The sequence below is a fragment of the Schistocerca gregaria genome, chromosome 10 (genome assembly GCF_023897955.1).
Source record: "Schistocerca gregaria isolate iqSchGreg1 chromosome 10, iqSchGreg1.2, whole genome shotgun sequence".
Lineage (NCBI taxonomy): Eukaryota > Metazoa > Arthropoda > Insecta > Orthoptera > Acrididae > Schistocerca > Schistocerca gregaria.
The window spans coordinates 129,798,211-129,821,121 of NC_064929.1; the positions used below are offsets into that span (position 1 = coordinate 129,798,211).

At 39.7% G+C, this 22,911-nt stretch overlaps 1 protein-coding gene across 1 annotated transcript in view; it reads right to left on the minus strand.

The window, feature by feature from the left end:
• Positions 1-317: 317 nt before the first annotated feature.
• Positions 318-22,911, minus strand: part of LOC126293185 (uncharacterized) — a 78,228-nt gene continuing 55,634 nt past the window's right edge. Inside the window, exons 6-8 of the mRNA XM_049986296.1 lie at positions 22,136-22,315; positions 9,037-9,267; positions 318-1,527 (exon numbers count right to left, since the gene is read on the minus strand). Coding sequence (XP_049842253.1) covers positions 1,374-1,527; positions 9,037-9,267; positions 22,136-22,315 — 565 coding nt within the window. The 3' untranslated portion in view covers positions 318-1,373. The remainder of the gene's footprint in view (positions 1,528-9,036; positions 9,268-22,135; positions 22,316-22,911) is intronic.

A 22,911-nucleotide genomic window follows, 5' to 3' on the forward strand; every position in this document is an offset into this window, starting at 1 on the left:
TATCCTTTGTAATTACATTTTTAATTAGCTTTCCAATTGTTTGCATCATACAACTTTCCTATTTTCAGAATTTGAGGCCTTATTTGTAAGTTTTACATATGCAGTCGGATAAAGCACGAGATTTGTACTGTCATTGATGTTAGTAACCAAATCCAAACTCTAATTGATTACATAACTAAAATAATACAAAAGACATTATTGTAATTAAAGTTCAGATAAATTTTCATATTTAAAACTACAGATAATACTAAAAGATTTATGTAATACAATACTGCATTTTATAGTTTATTTGGATTTAACATCAGTTTCTTTGCCCTTTGTAAATTTTAATTGTAACATCAAAATTGTACAAAATTAATAATGGGTTATTTTGAAATTTATTGTTAAAATTCCATATAAAGTGGTGCAGTGAGGCTGCAAGTTAGTTGTTGTTTTGTCAGTCAGTCAAAGAGATCTGTGGAGTGTTTCAGTCAGTGTTTTGTTAACATGGCTGGTATGCAGTTCAGTTATCAATAAATTTTGTGAAGTTGGAATCTGTTATATTCTTTCATCAAATGAACTCCAGGCCAAATTACGTTAATTTAAGTAACGTTCAAGAACAAATCATCGTGACAGGTTCTTCTTTCACAATGAAGTATTCTCCCATACAGTACCACTAATTTTGTCATTCTCTAATTACACAGATTTTAGTAAGACAAACTCACTGAACTGCACATTATGTTTTTGTCTTTTGTAATTTTCCTTTTTTTGCAGTAATGCCTAACATGTAATAAGTTTGTATTTTACCATTTGGCATTGCAGAAAAGCTTACCAAGTCCAAGTTATGTCATTCAAATATAAAAACAATGTTATATGGAGGTTCTTGTTCAGTAATTCACACTGTAACCAGCTCTGTGAATTAGTTGAAATGCACATTTACTCTGTATCAGTCTGTCAGTGCCAAAAAGCACCAGTGAGAATCAAGGCCCTAGCTATGAACTCTTGCACAATTTATGTTTCATTGCATAATGTCAGGTTAGTTCCCATTCCTCATATGTACAGTACAGATACTACTCCAGATTCTTGTAAAGCAATACGTTACTCTGCCAACAGAGAAATTTTTGATATTTTGTTATTTGGTTTAGCTTACTGATCTGTTATCAAATATTGAAGCTCCTGCATGTTACCAAGCTGATCATAAAAAAAGTAACATTGGATGTCAATGGATGTGATCATATGGAAAATCAATTGCTGCAGTGTTAATGTACTTCATTAACACATGCTCATGAAGTCCTTTAACAGAAAAAGGACGGTTAAGGATGGAAAATCAAAACACACAAAAAAGCATAGCTACAGGTCAGTACTGGAATAAAGCTGTGAACAAAAATTATAAATCATCCCTCAAGAACACCATCATCATCGTCATCCAACTGTTCATCTGAAGAGTACTCATACTTTAGACCAAATGTATTAATAACTTTGAGACGAGGCATCTTATGTTGCAGTTCAGTGAGAACCTTTTCATCCTCATATGTCACATGTAGCTCCCTGCAGATAGAGAAAAAAGCATATTACAATGACATGTGTATTTCTGTAATTCATCAAACACTATTTCTTTTAACACCACCCATCACTTGCAATAATGAAACTCTCATACTTGTGTTGTAAATGGGATTTCAAGGAAAATTTTCAGGGCATATGGATTCAGAATAAGCAAATTTTGATAAAGTTACATAAATGGTTAGTTGGCTGTATTGGATAAATACATTGGCTGATTAACGTAAGTAGTTATTATTTATTTAAGCTTCTTTTGATATCAATTAGACACTTGCTTTAGCAAGTATTTCTCTGCTGCTGCGTCTTTTTAATCTGTTAGTGGCAGAAAGAGGAAAACAAAAAAGATTACCCAGTCTTTTAGTTTTGCTAGCAGTCATAGATATCACATTGATTTTTGTGTTCTTCAGTAGAGTTTAGTGATGTTTACAATGAAGGAATTCAGTAGTGGCTCCTAGCCACATATTTTTCATTATCTTGCGAACAGTTAATTTATGTGCAATGGAATGTTTTAGCTACTATGAGCATATAGTTTCACACATATACGTTTTCATCATAAATTACATTACACACACACACACACACACACACACACACACACAAAAAAAAAAGCGCGCTCACAGCGAAACAACAGTGAAGGCTGACCTCCAATGCGGCAAAGGTATATTAAGAAGTAACATTTAAGCTTTTTTCGTACTTCTACATGTGTACTGGCAGTACTTGGAATTTTTCCTTCATGAGTTAAATACTGGTCCACCATTTGATCTCTTTATTAGTAATTCCCACAATTATCAATTCAATTTGATTAGAACTAGTCATACTGCTTGTTTGTATACAGAAGTAGCCAGCAGTTGCTGCTTCTACCAGTTACGGTAGGGTTACCATGTGTTCACAATAAAAACAGAGGACAATACACATAAAAAAGGAGGACATACTTCACTCATAAAATCATGTGGTTTACAACTTAAAAATAAACCATGTGAAACTACCCTGAACTACAATAGTGACTTTTCATGGTTATTTTAAGACATATGCAGTATCTTGAAAGTTTATTCGTCATCACTACACTCAGCTATCTCATTATTGTCTGTTTCACTTTCATGCCATGAATATTTCGACAATGAAGAAATCTCTCTTAACAGTTTTTTGTTTCCCAACACGTATTCGTAAAAGCTCAGGCAATGTAATTATAAATACCCATTTCGATTAATACAATCCAATTTTAACCCTTATGAGTAAACTTTATTTGCAACTGATATGTATGTTCCAGCAGGGCACATCAAACATTCTGCCTTGCGTTCACTTCTTCCTCTTCGAATGGTTTCTATTTCCCTACAAGCACAGCATTAAACACGTAACTTAATTTGATGAAAAAGACACACCGCTATCTCAAATAAACAACACAACTTTAACCTCAACCTCCAAGACTAGCAGTAGCAACACCCTAGATCATTATGTGAAAGACAGAACATAGTGGTTGAAAGCAGTGAACAGGCATGAGCAATTATAACAACAACATGTCAAATGAAATTCATTATTTCATTTGTAAAAAATGAGAACGGACATACAAATAATAAATCTACAAATGCCCTTCAGTATAATTTGTGAAACCAAAGTGATGTGCAGTAAAGCCACATCCCTACATCATACACACAAAAACAAGTGAAAATCCGCACCCAGATTGAGACAATGCAGATTAAAAGCCTTATCACAAATATGCTATGAATCAACTGTGTGAGTTATGTCAGCAGAAAGGAGCACATTAATGACATACCATGATGATATGATATAACCAAACATTGTGACTGCCAAAGGCATTACTTACTGCCATCCCTGAGGTAGTGTTTCGACTCTTCCGCATCTAAAAGCGAAGATTTCTCACGGAGTTGTGCTTTAATTGTGGCATGTCTAGTATTTCCTGGTACAGCTGTGACCATAACGATGTGACACACAGCCTTGAGTGCCTCATCAACAAGGTGGTCACCGGAACCTCACTTTCTTTTGCATCAAGATATTTTTTCAGGGGGAAAAATTGAGGTCGATCTGTAGTGTTCTTGAGCTCCTTAAATATTTACAAATGTCAGTTAATGTTTTCGGATGTTATAGAACGCAACACAAAAGCAGCTCGTATCATACTGATCTGTCCTCTGGCAGGATCACCTTAGCTGAGCAATTGTGCGATGTAGTAAAGACAGAGGAGCACCCTATCAAAAAAGTTTATCCGCTAACAAAGAGAAACTATGTAAACAAAGAAGAGTTGTGTGAGCAAACAGCACCAACAAAACATGACACAGAACAATGGCTAGATGGCAGACACAGAATGTGATACCAGGGGAAGGAAAAAATATTTAAACCCACTGATACAGTGTCGATCCAAGACAAAAGTGTGAAATTTCCAAGAGAATTCCAAAATTGGCTCAATTTTCCCAGTATGCCAGTTGCCACCCTATTCAACTGTGACAGCTATAGATTCATTCAAGGAAAGTTTACACTCAGTAGCACAGAAATAGCCAGATTATGAATTATTGCATAGAGGTGACTTTATCCCGCTGAGTATAGCATCCTACTTAGGCAATCAACAGACATTATTTAATTCCAATAAGGTGGATGCAGCGGAATTTTGGGGAAAGTTCAAACTGATTGTAAATCACACTCTGGAATACATGTCAAATAAGTGGATCTACGACAGAAAAAACCCACCATGTTTAACAGCAAAATTTGAAAAATGGTAAGAAAGCAGAGACTGTAGCACACCCAGTTAAGAAAAGTGTGTAAATGAAAAAGCGGAGAAAGTTAGTAGAAATTTGTCTGTCTGAAAAAACGTCAGTGCGTGAAGCATTCAACAACTTCCACCGTCATGCTGTAGCAAAAGATCTTGTCAAGAACATGACTAAATTCTTGTCCTAAGTAAAAGCGGTACGGAGGTTGAAAGCTTCAATCCATTCACTTGCTGACCAGTCTGGTGTTGCAACAGAAACAGGAAAAGGGAACCAAATTTTTACATTTCGCATTTAAGAAATCATTCACACAGGAGGATCACACAAACATACAGTCATTTGATTTCAGTGCAGACTCCCTTGTAGTGGACACAGTCATGGGCATCCCTAGTATAGAGAAGCAACTGAAACAGCTGAAAATGTGTAAGGCACCAGGTCCGGACGGAACCCCACTTCAGTTTTACAGAGAATGCCCTTCGGTATTGGCCCCTTACTTGGCTTAAATTTCTCATGAATCAATCATCCAGGGAAAAGTCCCAAGTGACTGGAAAAAGTAAAAGTGACTTCTGTACATAAGAAGGGTAAAAGAAAGGACCAGCAAAATTAGACACACATATCCTTAACATTGGCTTGCTGCAGAACTCTTGAGCATATGCTCAGTTCAAATATAATAGGTGTCTTTGAGATGGAAGAGCTTTTGTCCACAAATCTGCATTGATTTAGAAAATAACGCTTGTGTGAAACTGAGCTTGCCCTTTTCTCACATGAATGAAGGGCAACAGGCAGATTCCATATTCCTAGGTTTCTGGAAAACATTTTACATGGTCATCCAAAGCAGACTGTTAACAAAACATACAGAATTGGTTCCCATCTAGGCGAGTCGCGCAAAGACTTCTTCAGTAATACAACCCAACATGTTGTCTATGAAGTCTTTCGCGCCGGAGATCTTGCATAAAAAGTTCTCGGTTTACTTGCTGCGTCAAATTTGGATAACATCCCATGCTTTTGATGGCTACCTCCGTCATCTTCATCAGGGGTAAAACTGACTGTCGTGGACCGGTGAGGCTTCCGCATTTATAAGCAGTGGACGGCTTCTCATTGGCAGGATGACAACACAGTGAAAACGGCGTGTACCGAGGTGGCGGCCTCAATATCCACAGATTTTCTTTGCGCACTTTATCCAACGTTGCTTGCAACGCCATCCATCGCAACAGGTGGAGAACTGCGAGGAATGTAAGAAGTCTCCATCTGCGCTCTTTCTTTGTCAATTGCGCACTTCCGTGCATTGCTGAGTGCATAACCGGAGTCTCTGTTGAAATTATTTTCACAGAGTCTAATTTCAACTGCTTCCCTGATGCCAATAGTTTGAAGCGTGAGCAAGTACTTTTGTTTCATCAAATAAAATCTTATGTTTAACAAAATGTGCTCAGCCACCACTGATTTTTCTAGATACCTGTTTTTCAGGTGACGCTGATGTTCCATACTGTGATCAGCCACAGTTCTTATAGACTGGCCCACATAATTTTTGCCACACTCGCAAGGAATGCGGTAAATTCCCGGTACTCTCAGGCTGAGATTATCTTTCACGGGTTGCAACATTTCCTTAATCTTCCTGGGTGGCCGGAAGACTGGTCTGATTCCATGCCGGATCAGGACTCTGCCGATCTGGCTGGCCGTTGTCACCTTGGTACTGGGAATGGGTAGACATGACCTTGGCTGCACATCAGCGTGCTAATTTAAGCAAGACTACATCAAAACAGGCTGATAAATTTGTGCGCCTAAACCAGAGAAAAGGAATTTCTAGGTCCAGCGACGCACATGGCACTGTTACCAACTTCTCTGACAAGGAAATTGATGATGCCACCACCTCAGTTCTCAGTAAGGGACTGAACTTTTCTCCAGCTCCACAAAAGCTACCAGTGGCCGAGATTATCAGTGGAGTAGAACAAGCGTTTCGGCACCTTCCTGAAGAGGCAGCAGAGGAAGTAAGGGTTGCAACTAGTCAGAATTTAGCAACAGCCAAGCCTCCTAAGTCTAATGTAAGCAGAGTGGAGAAACTGGCATTGTAATTGTTGGGGAAGGATGAAGAGTTAGTTGTACTACCAGCCCACAACGGGAATGCCATAGTTATCCTCAATGCTACCGATTATCATAAGAAAGTGGCCCTATTATTGGAAGATGCCATGTACCGGATTCTTAAACGGGATCCCACAGCCACACTTAGTAGGAAGACAGGGGAGCTACTGAAGAACTCCGGCCTCCCAGAAGAACTACTCAAGAATCTACGACCAAGAGCACCAAGCCCACCCAGGTTATATGGTGTACCCAAGATCCATAAGGATGGGGTCCCTTTGAGACCTATTGTTAGTGCTATTTGGTCTCCTACATATCGGTTGTCAAAATACTTAACCAAATTATTAGCACCTATAGTCGGCCACTGTAGCCATCATATTAATAACTCAAAAATGTTTGTTGACATCATAAAGCAGATGAGGATAGGTCCGAATGATATCATGATCAGCCTCGATGTGGTCTCTTTGTTTACAAAGGTACCGGTTGAAGATACGTTAAAACTTTTGGCTGCTCATTTCTCTCCTGAAATACTGAAGTTATTTTGACACACTTTGACGACCACCTATTTTTTGTATGATGGAAAATATTATGAAATGACTGACGGAACTGCCACAGGTTCGCCACTGTCACCAACCATAGCTAACTTCTTCATGGAGGATTTCGAAGAACGAGTGTTTAACAGTGCTCCCTTACGTCCTTCCTGCTTCTTCAGGTATGTTGACGATACATTTTTATCTGGCCACATGGCAATGAGGCACTGCAGCAGTTTGTTAACCATTTGAATGGTATACATCAGAACATATGACTTACAGTGGAGGTGGAGAAGGATGGTAAGTTACCCTTCTTAGATGTGCCGGTGGAGCGAAAATCAGACGGACGTCTCGGATATTCTGTGTACAGAAAACCGCCGCATAAAGATTTATATCTAAACGTGCGTAGCTTTCACCACCCAGCTCAGAAGAGAGCTATGTTGAATACCTTGGTACACAGAGCAAGAACTATTTCGGACAAGGATCATCTCGGCTCCGAGATTAACCATCTGATGACGGTATTCCGAAAAAATGGACATTCAGATCGTGATATCAGATCTATTCTGGTGAAGAAACCTAGAAAGGATGCTGTTCGAACAGATGAAGATGACCAACACATCGCGCAGCTACCATTCTGCAGTGCAACGACCAGCAAGATCGGTAGAGTCCTGAGCCGGCAGGGAATCAGACCAGTCTTCTGGCCACCCAGGAAGATTAAGGAGATGTTGTGACCCGTGAAAGATAATATCGGCCTGAGAATACCGGGAATTTACCGCATTCTTTGCAAGTGTGGCAAAAATTATGTGGGCCAGTCTATAAGAACTGTGGCTGATGGCTGTGTGGAACATCAGCGTCATCTAAAGAAAAAAAGGTATCTAGAAAAATCAGTGGTGGCTGAGCACAGTTTGTTAAATAAAATAAGATTTTATTTGATGAAGCGAGACTACTTGCTCACGCTTCAAACTATTGGCACTCTGTCATCAGGGAAGCAGTTGAAATTAGACTCTGTGAAAATAATTTCAACAGAGACTCCGGTTATGAACTCAGCAATGCACGGAAGCACAAAATTGATAAAGAAAGAGTGCAGAGGGAAACTTCTTACAATCCACACAGTTCTCCGCCTGTTGTGATGGATGGCACTGCAAGCAACGCTGAATAAAGCGCCCAAAGAAAATCTATGGATATAGAGGCCACCAAGTCCGTACACGCCGTTTTCACCGTGACGTCATCCAGCCAATGAGAAGCCGTCCACAGCTTATAAATGCAGAAGCCTCACTGGTCCATGACAGTCAGTTTTACCCCTGATGAAGATAGACACCAAAATCATGGGATATTATGCAAATTTGACGCGGCAAGTAAAACGAGAACTGTTTATGCAACCAAATATGTTGTCCTCAATGATGAGTGCTCGTCAGGGACCTGGGTGTTGTCAGGTTTGTCCCAAGAAAATATGATAGGACTACTGTTATTTTCTACATACATAAATGACAAGGTGAGCAGCAATATGTGGCTGTTTGCTCATGACACTGTGGTGTATGGGGAAGTATCTTTGTTGAATGACTGCAGAAGGATACAGAGTGGCTTAGAAATTTCTATTTGGTGTATGAATGACAGCTTGTTCTGGAGGAAGAAGAAGAAGAAGAAGAAGAAGAAGAAGAGTAAGTGAATGGAGATGAGTAAGAAAAATATAGGGTAAGTGAATGGAGATGAGTAAGAAAAACAATCCTGTAATGTAGGAGTACATAATTAGTAGTGTGGAGGTTGACACAGTCATGTTAATTAAATTTCTAGGTGTAACATTGCAAAGGGATATGAATTTACACTAATTGTTGTTTAACAAATATAAATTACAATAATTCACTGCTCTTCATCATCTTTCCTCACACGACTCCACAAATTTCCAAATCGGAATCTCTAAGTGATTTATAACGAAATGATTCCTAACACTTATTTCCATCAATCAACAGTTCAACTCGCCTTGGAGTCTCTCACAACTGTACAAGTCTTTCAGAATTCTCTAAGAGTCCCCTGATTTTTTCACTAAGTTCAGTTCCCTGAGAATTCTCAGTTTTCCAGGATTTCGAGACAAGTCACCATCCTGCTTTGCACAGGGTCGTGTGCCAGTTACAAACATTCACAAGCACGGTACTGGTACAGAGAACAGATACAGCAGCGCTACCCACCTGAGCTTCAGTAGCCTCCCAGGAAATTCCCAGATTGGCACAGCTTCGAAATTGCAGCTCTTCAGGAAATCGAGACACTGCAGCTCCTTAATGTCCACAATGTGCCGAAGGCTCGGCAGTAGCTCAGTCAGGTCTTCGATCTCTTGAAGAACCAATGTGTGTAGAGAAGGTAGCTGTGCTATATGAAAGATGGCAGATGCACCCAGCCCATTACAACCAGAAAGCTCCAATCTGCAAGAATGAAATCACAAAGATATAATATGCAATGAACTTTTCTTGTAAGAGTCATCATCACCCAGTTCAGAAGAGAAACATTCTCCAAACTATTATATGCAGAGTGCACACCCGTAGTGGTCAAACCTGAGGGGGGAGGGGGGGAGGGAATGGGGAGTGGGAGGGATTGGGGGGGGGGGGGGGGGGAAGTACCCCTATGCTCTTCATAGTGAAGAGGATGTAACAACACAACAAGAATGAGGGGAACTGCCAGTGCCACAATACAGAAGACTATTTGTGAGACCTGCTTCCTGGGTACTGAAGTCAGCTCCAGTCAGAAGTTCTGAGATAACAGATCACCGTTTCTCCAGGAGAGGGGAAAATGCCGCGAACTGTAGTGCATGAAGTACGGTGTAGAGGTTAGCATTACTGGCTGGCATGTTATGAGTCGCTAGGTCAAATCCAGCCACAAACATTTTTTTGTTATTTGGTATTTTATCACTCTTGAAAAATTCTCATAATGTCTTATGTTTGTATATTCTGGACATATATACAGAACTCTCCAACCTTTGGTTCACTTCCATCTCGACTGTAAATTGGTGTTCCTAATAAACAAGTGTTCCGTCACCCACGCACACAATGACGCTTTGCGATCGTCGAGGGGCTCTTCAGTTTCCTCAAATAAGAAGGGGGCAGCATCTGTCTGCATCTCAGGACTGCTGCATACAAAGGACACAGCAAACATCATTGCCCTCTGTCCCACCAGGTATACGTGGACAAGGGAAAAAATTTCTGGATTTTCCAATTGAATTAAACTTTTTCCCAGGAGAAAACACATTTTTTCCATTTTAAGTGACAATATACTCTCCCTCAGATGTGTAAAACTTATAATTTCTTTTAATGGTAAAGGTTTTGTGCACCAGAATAGAACTTCCTGGTAATTTAGGAACTGAAACTCATAAAAAAAAAACCGATGTGTTTTGGAAAGATCATTGATGTGCAGCAACACGTGCACTGCTTATTTTTACGATACAAAAGTATAAATGAATTCCACCAAATTCAGCACGGTAAGTTCTAAAGCAATGAAACTGCGATAGCTCGTGTCGTGTGACATGACAGCAGATCTGAGAGCACAGCACATGTGATAGCCAACAGCAACATCATTCTTAATTACAATGAAAAATATATACACTACTGGCCATTAAAAACGCTACACCAAGAAGAAATGCAGATGATAAACAGGTATTCATTGGACAAATATATTATACAAGAACTGACGTGTGATTACATTTTCACGCAATTTGGGTGCATTGATTCTGAGAAATCAGTACGCAGAACAACCACTTCTGGCTGTAATAACGGCCTTGATACACCTGGGCATTGAGTTAAACAGAGCCTGTGTGGTGTGTACAGGTACAGCTGCCCATGCAGCTTCAACATGATACCACAGTTCATCAAGAGTAGAGACTGGCGTATTGTGGTGAGCCAGTTGCTTGGCCACCATTGACCAGACATTTACAATGGGTGAGAGATCTGGAGAATGTGTGGCCAGGGCAGCAGTCGAACATATTCTGTATCCAGAAAGGCCCGTACATGACCTGCAACATGCGGACATGCATTATCCTGCAGGAATGTAGGGTTTCGCAGGGATCAAATGAAAGGTAGAGCCACGGGTCGTAAAACATCTGAAATGTAACGTCCACCGTTCAAAGTGCTGTCAATGCGAACAAGAGGTGACCGACACATGTAACCAATGGCAGCCCATACCATCACGCCAGGTGATATGCCAGTATGGCGATGACGAATACACGCTGCCAATGTGTGTTCACCGTGATGTCGCCAAACACTGATGCGATCATCATGATGCTGTAAACAGAACATGGATTCTCCCGAAAAAATGATGTTTTGCCATTCGTGCACCCAGGTTCGTCATCGAGTACACCATCGCAGGCGCTCCTGTCTGTGATGCAGCGTCAAGGGTAACCGCAGCCATGGTCTCCGAGCTGGTAGTCCATGCTGCTGCAAACGTCATTGAACTGTTTGTGCAGATGGTTGTTGCCTTGCAAATGTCTCCGCCTGTTGACTCAGGGATCGAGACATGGCTGCACAATCTGTTACAGCCATGCTATTGATACCAGGCCAATGGGATCCAGCACGGCATTCCGTATTGCCCTCTTGAAAACACTGATTCCATATTCTGCTAACGGTTGTTGGATCTCAACCAATGTGAGCAGCAAAGTCATGATACAACAAACTACAACCGCGATAGGCTACAATCCGACCTCTATCAAAGCCGGAAACGTGATGTAACACATTTCTCCCCCTTACACGAGGCAACACAACAACGTTTCACGAGGCAATGCTGGTCAACTGCTGTTTGTGTATGAGAAATCGGTTGGAAACTTTCCTCATGTCAGCACATTGTAGGTGTCGTCACCAGCGCCAACCTTGTGTGAATGCTCTGAAAAGCTAATCATTTGTATATCACAGCATCTTCTTCCTGTCGGTTAAATTTCGCATCTGTAGCACATCATCTTCGTGATGTAGCAATTTTAATGGCCAGTAGTGTATATTACTGTTAATTAGTGCAAACACACAAACAAGAAAAGTTAATGTTTAAATTAATATACATACAGTGTAGCTAAAGCTTTCATATATAATATTGGTCATCAAAAATTGTTTGCTGTTTTTCTCCCAAGGGCATGTGTGGTTAGGTTGGATACTAAGGGCACAGCTTAAATTGCAGCAGCTGAATTTTCTGACAAGCACAATTATAAATTTCACTGCTGTGCACCGAACATTTCACGGCTTACTTGGCTGAATACATGTTCCACAGAGCACTTCATTTCTTCCATAGAAATGCCAATTATGTGTGAAATTGCTCAAGAACTCACCTTGCACTTTTTTTCCAGAATAATTATACTTTTTGCAATCATTGCCAACTTTGTAGTCTCTGAAAGAACTAAATTAAATATGAAAAACTAACCTGAAAGCTTGGTCTTTTACAATATAGCAAACACAAATGTGAAAGTAAAATTCTGAATAATAGCATAAATGAATGGTATTCTGCACCCAAACTTTTTCTAAGTGGCTGGTCCTCAAAGCATTACATTTTGAGTGAGAGTCAGATGCTCTGCGATTTAAGAAATTCATCACACATTCTCACACATAACATAATTCATCTTGTGTGCAAGGAAACTTGCTTTGAAAGTAACACTTCTCAAACCACCACTTGCAATATTTTCCCATTACCTGTTAGAAATGTAAATAGCTGCGACATCGCCCTCATCAAAAGCAGTTTGTTGTATTGCACAATCTGAATCCTGAACCCTTTGACACATTTTGCTGTCGGCAGACACTTGGGTGTGCACTGTGCTTTGCTGTTCTAAATGGTGCATCATCTTTGCAGCTAAAGTTTTGTTTTGGTGTTATTCTCTTGTTTACATTTTATTGCTTCCGTATTATTCAGCACTAGTGGTCTAAAGTAAAATTCTTTGTTAGGGACTCTGAGTTCTTACCAGCCAAACTAACAAAAATTTAACTGAGCTGTGATGGATCTTATTTTGGTTTAGCCATAAAATATGTCATTTAATACATATTGGAACACTGTGCATGGGAAAGATGCAATATAAACACACCTGCAACAAAATGAGACATGTAGAAAAAGGAAGACGAACATATGTCTGTATTCTAATGTTTCCTTAAGTTGATACCAAATTTTTCACTCTTCAACTATCTATGCCTTCTCATCTGTAATTCTAGATGAATGTACTGTGTGTATGTCAGACACCAATATATATTTGTGAAAAAGTTTTTACAATATATCTTCTGGAACGGGAGGCAGTTTCGTTCATTTCTGCAATTATTCATGGTGAAAATGATACCTGGATACACCACAGACTGCAAACTTTGGGACACACGACGACATTATTTATGGTTGTATTATATCGCGTTCTTTATCACGGAGCTGGACACTGCATCTCCTTCTTCAGGAAAGAGAAAGTAGATCTCACTCTCTTCACAGGAGAGTTAATATATCAATCAATTTAGACTGTTATAGCAATAACTGTAGTGAGACAATGTGGAGGTGAGACCTCAGATGTGTGAATTGTGCTGGTGAAAGTACCTACCACATACACACCTCAAAGTAATCCACATTATTTGTACCTCCTTATGCCGTTAGTATGTAAATACCGGTATAGCTGGAGACCATGACAGGATGGTGAATGTATAGATAACTGAACTAATTAAAATATATAAAACGTGTCGTAAAATTTTCCATTGTATTAATTATCTTTTGTTATCTTTCTTACATGAAACAAATGACACTGCCAAGAGAAAGAGAGGAAGGATCACTACAGAGGAATATACATGGATGGAGAATACAAATTGAAAGGACACTACCACAAAAAAATTGTGAAACCCATTGAAAAGGAAGAAAACTTCTAACATACAGCTTGTATGGCTGTGTTTGGTAAAGCCTCACTCATATCTGATAGTAGTACTACCTCTCCCCTCCCACCTAAAAAAAATGGTACATTTTAAATTGTAGAAAAATAGTGTCTTCATTAAAAGTCATTTTTTGGCTGATAATTTTGTGTGATTGTAAGCTCGACAACAATGAGTTGCAGTATATTTTCACAAAATATCACAGGATAATATATAAAATTTTTGCAGAGCAATTAAGAACGGGATATTCACATTAAAATTGTGCAATTCATAAATCGCAAAGACAGAAATGGGTACAGCAGGTAAAGCCATTGTTGACAATTCAGTAATTAATCTACAAACACAAAATGTCGCACATCTAAGGTGTCAACAAATGACAGTGAGTGTGAACATGTTGGTGAGTCAGAAGACAATCAACTATGATTGAGGACAGCAATATTGTGATTAATGACATGATTTTACATGCACTAGAATAAGTGGTCTCTAGCATGGAAACAATGCATTTCTGGACATAAGTTCATTAGATCTTTTTATGTCCGTATTCTGTCATCGATCAATCCATGGAGTTTGTACATGGTGGAAAGAATCAGTCTTATTGGAGAGTAAATTACTAAACAGTTGATTACTGTGATGAGGTGTATTCTTTCAAGACTTTAAATTAGAATTAAATTATATTACAGATTAACTTAATGTAGAACTTGATAGGTTCTAGATTCCCTACAGGTGTGAATAAGGAGAGAAGAATGAAAGTTCCTGGAGCAATTTTTAGATTTGACTTTATGTCTCTTAGCTACACTAATAATTAAATAAGGTTGTTAGCTAGAATGATAAACCCTTATATATTCAACCTGTTTTTACCAAACTGTCCAAGATGTAGCAAAACCCAAGCAACTCACAGACAAAGTTATCGCATTACTGTTGTAACAGGAACTGATGTTTTTCTGGTTCCAATTTGGTATGAATAAATGATGCAACACTATGAACGGTGACTTAGGTAAAGAAAGAAAGACAGTTACTTTAATTCAAAAGTGATGACATTAGAAACACACATATTACGGCATACACATTTATTTATGTTTTATATACATTTGTAGTAGCAGCATTCGTTGGGAAGTCGGGAAAAGAGAGAGAGAGAGAGAGAGAGAGAGAGAGAGAGAGAGAGAGAGAGAGTGAGAGAGAGAGAGAGAGAGTGAGAGAGTGAGAGAGTGAGAGAGTGAGAGAGTGAGAGAGTGAGAGAGTGAGAGGGGGGGGGGGGGGGAATAGTTGAATGACTTATCAGCTACCTAGGTGCTGAATATTGATTATACAACAGCTAAAACCATTTATTAATTAAATAATTAAGAACAGAAAATTTTTCAAAGTTTTCGTAATTTGTTCTTGCATGTGGCGTGATATGGACGGATCCCACGTCTTCAGCTGGGACAGCAAGTGCAGTATTATTCAAAGTTGTGTTAAATGCAGCACTTTGCTTTTGTTCTATAATTCGGTGTTCTGACAGTAGTGAAGTGTGCCATCAAGTACAAACAGAAGAATATATGCGATTGCAGTCTTTCTCGGCGTTTCCACTGATGAATTCTTCTCAGGTTATCAGCCGAGTGGTGGCGTCGTCTTGTTGCAACGTTTCATGAGTTTCGTACCCATCATCATCTGGTGAAGTCACTTTGCCTGAAGATTATGGGTACGAAACTCACTGAAACATTGCGACAAGACAACGCCACCACTCGGCTGACAACCCGAGAAGAATTCATCAAACAGAAGAATTCATCAAACAGAAGAAATCCACAGAACTGTTCTTGTACAGTTTGAGTTTAATGTATAAACCAGAATGAAACACCCATGCAATGAAACTATTTTTGGAAGAAGTACTACTTTCTATTCTTTTGTAGAAAGTTGAAAATAATACAAGAACCTCAGACTTCAACACAAGAGCAACGTCAGAGTTGACGAAGTACCAACGTGTTGTAACTTCTTTTTTCAGTCGTCACTCTTCTGACTGGTTTGATGCAGCTCACCAAATTCCTCTCCAGTGCCAAGAGTTTCATCACAGAGCAGCACCTGCAACCTGTGTTCTCAATTATTTGCTGGGTCAATCTTAATCTCTTTCTTCCTCAACAGTTTTCACCCTCTACCAATCCCTCTAGTACCGTGGAAATTATTCCCTGATGTCTTAACAGATGTCCTACATCCTGCCCCTTCTTGTTAGTGTTTTCCACAAATTCTTTTCCTCACATCTCAAATGATTTGAGTCTCTTCTGCCCCAGTTTTCCCACAGCCCATGCCTCATTACCATACAATGCAGCATTCCAGAAACTACTTTCGCAAATTAAGACCTATTATGTTTGGCACCTACATATTTCTCTTGGCTAGGAATGCCCTTTTTGCCAAAGCTAGTCTGCTTTGGCGTGTCCTTGCTCCGTTCAGCATTGGTTATTTTGCTACCTAAGTAGTTGAATTTCTCCGTTCAACATTGGTTATTTTGCTACCTAAGTAGTTGAATTTTTCTTATTTCATCTACTTCGTGATGACCAACTCTGATGTTAAGTTTCTCACTGTTCTCATTTCTGCTATTTCTCATTACTTTTGCCTTCCTTTGATTTACTCTCAATCCAGATTCTGTACTCATAAGACTGTCTGCTCTATTCACCAGATCCTGTAACTCTTCTTCACTTTCACTGATGGTAGCAATATCATCGGCTTACATTGTCAAATGCTGTTTCAAGGCTGACAAATCCTACGATTGTGTCTTGATTTTTCTTACGTCTCGCTTCCATTGTCAGTTGCAATGTCAGAAATGTCTGTCTGATGTCTTTACCTTTCTAAAGTCAAACTGACTGTCATCTAACACATCCTCAGTTTTCTTTTCCATTCTTGTGCATATTATTCTTGTCAGAAACTTCAATGCATGAGCTGTTAAGTCTATCGTATGGTAACTCTCACACTTGTTGGCTGTCGTACCTGTGCAGTCTTTACTGAACATTTAAGTAAGGTGCAGCAGTTCAGTGTTTCAAAGTAAAATCAATCAAACTTCCTGGCACATTAAAACTGTGTGCCGGACCGAGACTCGAACTCGGGACTTTTGCCTTTCGCAGGCAAGTGCTCTACCAACTGAGCTACCCAAGCATGACTCACCCCCCATCCTCACAGCTTTACTTCTGCCAGTACCTCGTCTCCTACCTTCCAAACTTTACAGAAGCTCTCCTGCAAACCTTGCAGAAATAGCACACCTAAAAGAAAGGATATTGCAGAGACATGGCTTAGCCACAGCCTTGGGGATGTTTCCAGAATGAGATTTCCATTCTGCAGCAGAGTGTGCGCTGATATGAAACTTCCTGGCAGATTAAAACTGTGTGCCGGACCGAAACTCGAACTTGGGACCTTTGCCTATCGCGGACAAGTGCTCTACCATCTAAGCCATGTCTCCTGCAAACAGGAGAGCTTCTGTAAAGTTTGGAAGGTAGCAGACAAGGTAGAAGTAAAGCTGTGAGGACGCGGTGTGAGTCGTGCTTGGGCACACAGTTTTAATCTGCCAGGAAGTTTCATATCAGTGCACACTCCGCTGCGGAGTGGAAATCTCATTCTGGATAAAATCAATCTGCATCTCAACACATTTAAATTAGTTTCAAGGGAAAGACTGCATTTCATAAATAGTTTTACAAAATGAAATAACTCTAAATCATCTCAACTTTAAAACATGACTAAAAAAAGTATAAAATTCTTTCATGACTGATCTGGATGTGACAGAACCATTAACATTTGAAACAAGAAGCACAACATATGTCTAAACAAAATAATACCAACACAGTATCTATGTAAACAAAATACTACTTCAAGTCAGAAAAACTACAAAACTAACTATCCAACATCACATACTGCTGCAGGCAGGAGCGTGGAAATAACCATTACTAACCAGTGGGAGGCACCTTCGGATGTGTCAGGGTCAGTTCAACACCCATCTGAGCTGCCCTGTGTTCGTTTGGTGGCTTGAGGGACAGCACTGACACTGTAGGAAGCAACAGAAAAATCAAACAGTCAACATAAACTTAACCCTGAACCCAGGTGCATCCTCGTTTCCCGTGCAGCTCCGCATTGTTTTTAATACACTGCTAAGTGAATAAGGGGAAGGGGAACATGTGTTCCAACGTCCAATATATTAAATCTGTATTGATACAGGCAGAACCTGTGGCCTTTCTGCACAGGGTGTAATCTTCACTTTCAATGCATGCAGTAGCTAAAGTCATTCACCAACTATTGGCTGTTCAGTGCTTTACAGTTTCTGGTGACCACTCAGAAGGAAATGAATATTGGTGACCCAGTGCTCCCAAATGAGATGCACAGGGGCAGTTGTCATTTGTGGACACAAGATTCAACTAATCTCACACAATGTAACACTTTAATGCAGTGCAAGTTCCAAACGCAGTCTATTTGCTCCAAGAAGGATGCATTTTTGGTCGTACTGCTACAGATGGGAACGTCTATTCATCTGAAATCCACAGGACATGGACACAGTACAGGGAGACAGGTCAGGATACAATACGAGTCAGACGAGGTTGCCGATGCATTACGACCTGAAGTGAAGACCTTCATCTTGCAGTGCTATATGGCTACTGCTAGAGCACTGCAAGACCATCTGAAAAAGGCCACTGCTGAAGCCGCAGTGTCTGATCCGGCTCTAAGGAACAGGTTATAAGAAAGGATTGTACGACCCAGATGTCCAGTTTGAATACCCAGCTCGATTCGATAAAATCTTGCAGCTTGCCTTCAACTCTGCCATTCCTGTGTCATCTGGCAACTTTGTCACTAGTGAAACATCTTATTCACAGACGAGTCCAAATATCCTCTGATGCTAGGTGTCAGCCCTGAATGTGTACGGTGACCTGTGGCAAGTGGTGGACAATACAGTAAATCTCCTGATGTTTGCTAGTCATTTTCCTCATTTATGCTCACTGAATTACAACATTGGCTTTGTTTCTTTCTAATGAAACCTCGAGGTGAGTCAAAAAGGACATTACAACTTTGGAATGATATAGGTATTTATTGATATAACTTATGGAATTGGCAGATATGTCATTTTGTAGCAAATAATCTCAAGTTTGACTCACATAGTGCATCAGTGCCTCATTCTGCCACCAGGAGCGCCAGCTGAATGCACAGTAAACATGCCAACTTTCACTGGGGCAGACAGTGCTCGCCCTGTGTTTTGGTTTCATGAAACTAACACTACAACAGCTGTTCAGCACAAATTTCACACAGAATATGCTAAAGAACCTACAAGCAGGCTTACAATTTACTCTCGCCTTAAAAACTTTGTAGAGTCAGGTCATTCAAGGCAACACGATGCCACCAGGTTTCCCGCGTGTCAACAATTACATCAAACAGGTTAGGGAGAGCTTAGCCTGCAATCCAGAGAATTAAGCGTGACATATGTTTTGCGAGACTGTTATTCCACAAAAGACAGTTTGACGAGTACTGCTTGGATGTCACACTTGAAACCACACAGATTCATAATATCACAGCATATTAGTGATGCAGATAAGGTTGCTAATGGGGAATTCTGTGCAGAAACATTGCACTGCATAGAGGATGACGAGAAATATCTGAACACAATAATCTGTAGCGATGAGTCCACATTTCATATCAATGGCACGATGAACATCCACAACTACAGAATATGGGGCAGTGAAAATCCACATTCGTGACAGCCCCAATAATGCAGTTTGTGCCCTTAGCAAATTAAAAGTGTACAGCCGTTTCTTCTTCATGGAGGAAACTGCCAGTGCTATTGTGTATCTGGATATGCCTGAAAACTTTTTAATTCCACAGATTGATGACAATGACAGAGATAGGAATGTTTACTACCAGCAAGATGGTGCACGACCTCACGTCCTCATGGAAATTTGAAGTTTTCTTGGTAATCATTTCCCATGTCTGTGGATTGGCCGTGAAGGGCCTTATCATGTGGTCACCTCACTCTCCCGACTTAGCACTGGATGTCTTTCTCTGGGATTTCATTACAGACTGTGTGAATGTTCCTCCCCTAACAAACAATTTAATTGACCTGATAAACTGAATCTATGCTACTGTTGCACAAGTTATGCCCAATCTGCTGCACTGAGTGTGGGAAGAAATTGATTATTGGTTGGGATATTTGCCACATCATGAATGGGAGTCACATTGAACCCAAATGACACTTGACACTTTTATGCAAAACTTTAGGTTGTATGCTACAAAAAGACACACCAGCTGAATCTAAGTTATCTCAATAAATTTATATATCATTCCAAAGTTGTAAAGTCCTTTGTAACTCATCCTTGCATTTCAAAGAAGCTTGTAAGCCCTCTACAGTGGCATTACGTGTAAGGGACTTGATCAAATAGGATCAAGATAACAGTGCTGCAAATCTCTGTCCCACCATCAGGAGAAGAGGTTCAACAAACGTCTGCAATGTTATACCAAATGTGAGCAAACACGTATCACGGGTACTCTTCGTGTTTCTGTTATCATAGCTATCATACCTAGTGTTCAAAATGTTGACCTCTAACATTGTTGCATTCTATAAAGTGATTTTGGGGAAACAATATGGCACATTGAATTTCATCTGAAGTTAATGGCAGCACGGGCCTGTATAATAAAGCATTTCATGCCTTCAGGAGTCGGTGTTTCCTAATAGAACTTTTGTTTTAATTTTTGTGACAGATAAAAATGTAGAAATTTTAAGTTTGGTGATTATGCAGACAATTTTACATTTCCTTGAACAACCGTTCCAAGGCTCTCAAAGTGTTCTCTTAACAGGATGTGTCATTACACATGCGGAACATAAGGCATATCCATCATCTCGGTACCACACTAACAGCTTTATGTCCAGTGGGACGACCTACAATAACTGCTGCAGCAGTGTATGTTAGGAATGCAAGATGCTCTAATGTATGTAGATTCCAATAACTAAAAGAGGGATCAATGATGTGGGCCTTGATAAATACTCGCCAAACGTCGGCAGACTAAGAGCGTTGTTTTTAGCCACTTTTTTTGAGTCACCGTGAATTTTCAACAGATAATTAGAGCATATTGCAAAATCCGACTTGTCCACATTGTGTAAATGTTGCTTCTTGAGAAAACAAAATTTTGCAAAGGCATTACCTTGTAGTTTTCGTAGGTAAAATTCTAATAACTGTAACCAATTTTGGAAGTTATTGCCATCAATCTGCAAAAGCAGCAAAACGTGAAGAGAAGTGTAGTGCTTGCAGAACACTTGTTCCATTGATCCCTCTCGTACTTCTGAGATGCTTCTTAAAGACACTTGCATTGTGTATTACTGCTGCTAAAATGTTAATTTCATTTCTTTCATTAGTTGCTCTTCTTTTTCTTTGGCTTATTTCATTATCCATGCTTCCAGTTTCTACACCTTTTTTATTTCCCCCTTCATAATGTTATCAAAGACAGATCACGAGTGCTCAGTATGATCTGGATACTCTTCAGCATAGAACCACACAACTTCTCTAATAGTTTGGCAACATTTGCAATAAATGATATTCATTTTTTTCTATTGTCTCAACAGCTTTACGTGCTAGTTATCTGATTTCTACAACAGCAGAACACAGACTCATGGTCTTCAATTGCACAAGATCCATACCCAAGTTATGTGTTTGCTTACATTTTGTATAATAGGGCAGACGTTTGTGGAGCCTCCTCTCTTGACATCAGGACAGTGGTTTGTAGCACTGTTATCTTGACTTTAGGAAAAATGTTCCCGATTTTCGTGAAGAACTATTGATTAATCTCCTAGTGGCAAAATTTAGCAGTGAACTGTCAAGAGAAACAAAAGAACTGAGTTGACAAACTAGTGTTTTTTCTGTGAATATTGTTTCTCCATGAACACAAAACTTCTGTCCAATATTCAGCTTCTCTGGCATGTCACATCAGTCTTGTCAGCAGGTAAACTCTTAGACCCTCTATCCAAATCCCACAATACTGTTTGATGATAGCACATACACATCGTGTTTTCGAAGTTCTCTGAGAAGCATCTTCAAATGCTGCAGAAAAAAGTTTGAAAAATAACAAAGGCAATGCCATAATCTGGTGGCTATAAATGATAAAGATTGCTTGTCATCATCAGGAAATTCACCATATTGTCTGCTATGACTGGCAAAAACCACATTCTGGATATTTTTGTAGTGGCCTGGGTTAGCTGCCTCACAATGTATAATGTAACGTAGAACAAATTCCCACAATCATCAATGCGAGCAGACTGCTGTTAGTATACTCTACAGAAGGAACCTGCGAGCAGACTGCTGTTAGTATACTCTACAGAAGGAACCTGTGAAGACTGCCTCCATCTGCTGCTGTATAACTCGACTCCTTCCATGCTCCTGAAGGATACGTTTCACCAATGGGATTTATAGAACACAAAGTGCAAAAGAATGAACAAAGGAAAATTACTCACATTTCCAAATATTTCAGACGGTGGATTTCCCTCAGTGCTAAATCGGTAATCTCCCTCGAATCCTTTAACCTCAGCTCACGCAGATTAGGACAGCCCTGTGAAATGGTAACCACTGTCTCATTCCGCAGATTAAAGGCATACTGCAGTTGCAGCCGTCGAAGCTGTGTTAGACATCCGGGTCTGCAATTAAAAAAAAGAAAGATATGTAAGTGAGTGCTAGGTAAGAGCCTGAAATTTAAGAAAAAGTGTGAGCATTTCATTGATTACAAACATAGATATTTTTATACCAATTTGTCATTTGAGCACCTACATATTAATCATTGCAAAAGCAAATCCATTTTTACTCTTAAAACACACACATTAAGAACAAGAGTACAGATGCATTAACTGTGTACTCCCACCAGCACGGACACACAAGAGTGTGCACTCAGTTGAGCAAGAGTTTGCACATGAAATTTTTCAGCACTGACTACAGAACTAACATCCTACAGCATCATAACCAGCACAGTTCTCACAGCACCATCCTTTATGATGTCAAATGGTATAATCACTTTCACATTACTGGCAATGGTTTGTACATAATGGTGGTTACTACTGTGAAGGTGGTGAAATTTTGAAACTTTGGATCAGTTGTAAATAAAACAATATTATGAAAAGGAAAGTTGCAACTCATCACATAGGAAGATACTGAGCCGCAGATAGGCACAACAAAAAGATTTAACAGATATAGCTTTAAGCCGGTAAGGTTTTTGTCCACAATATCTCTCTCTCTCTCT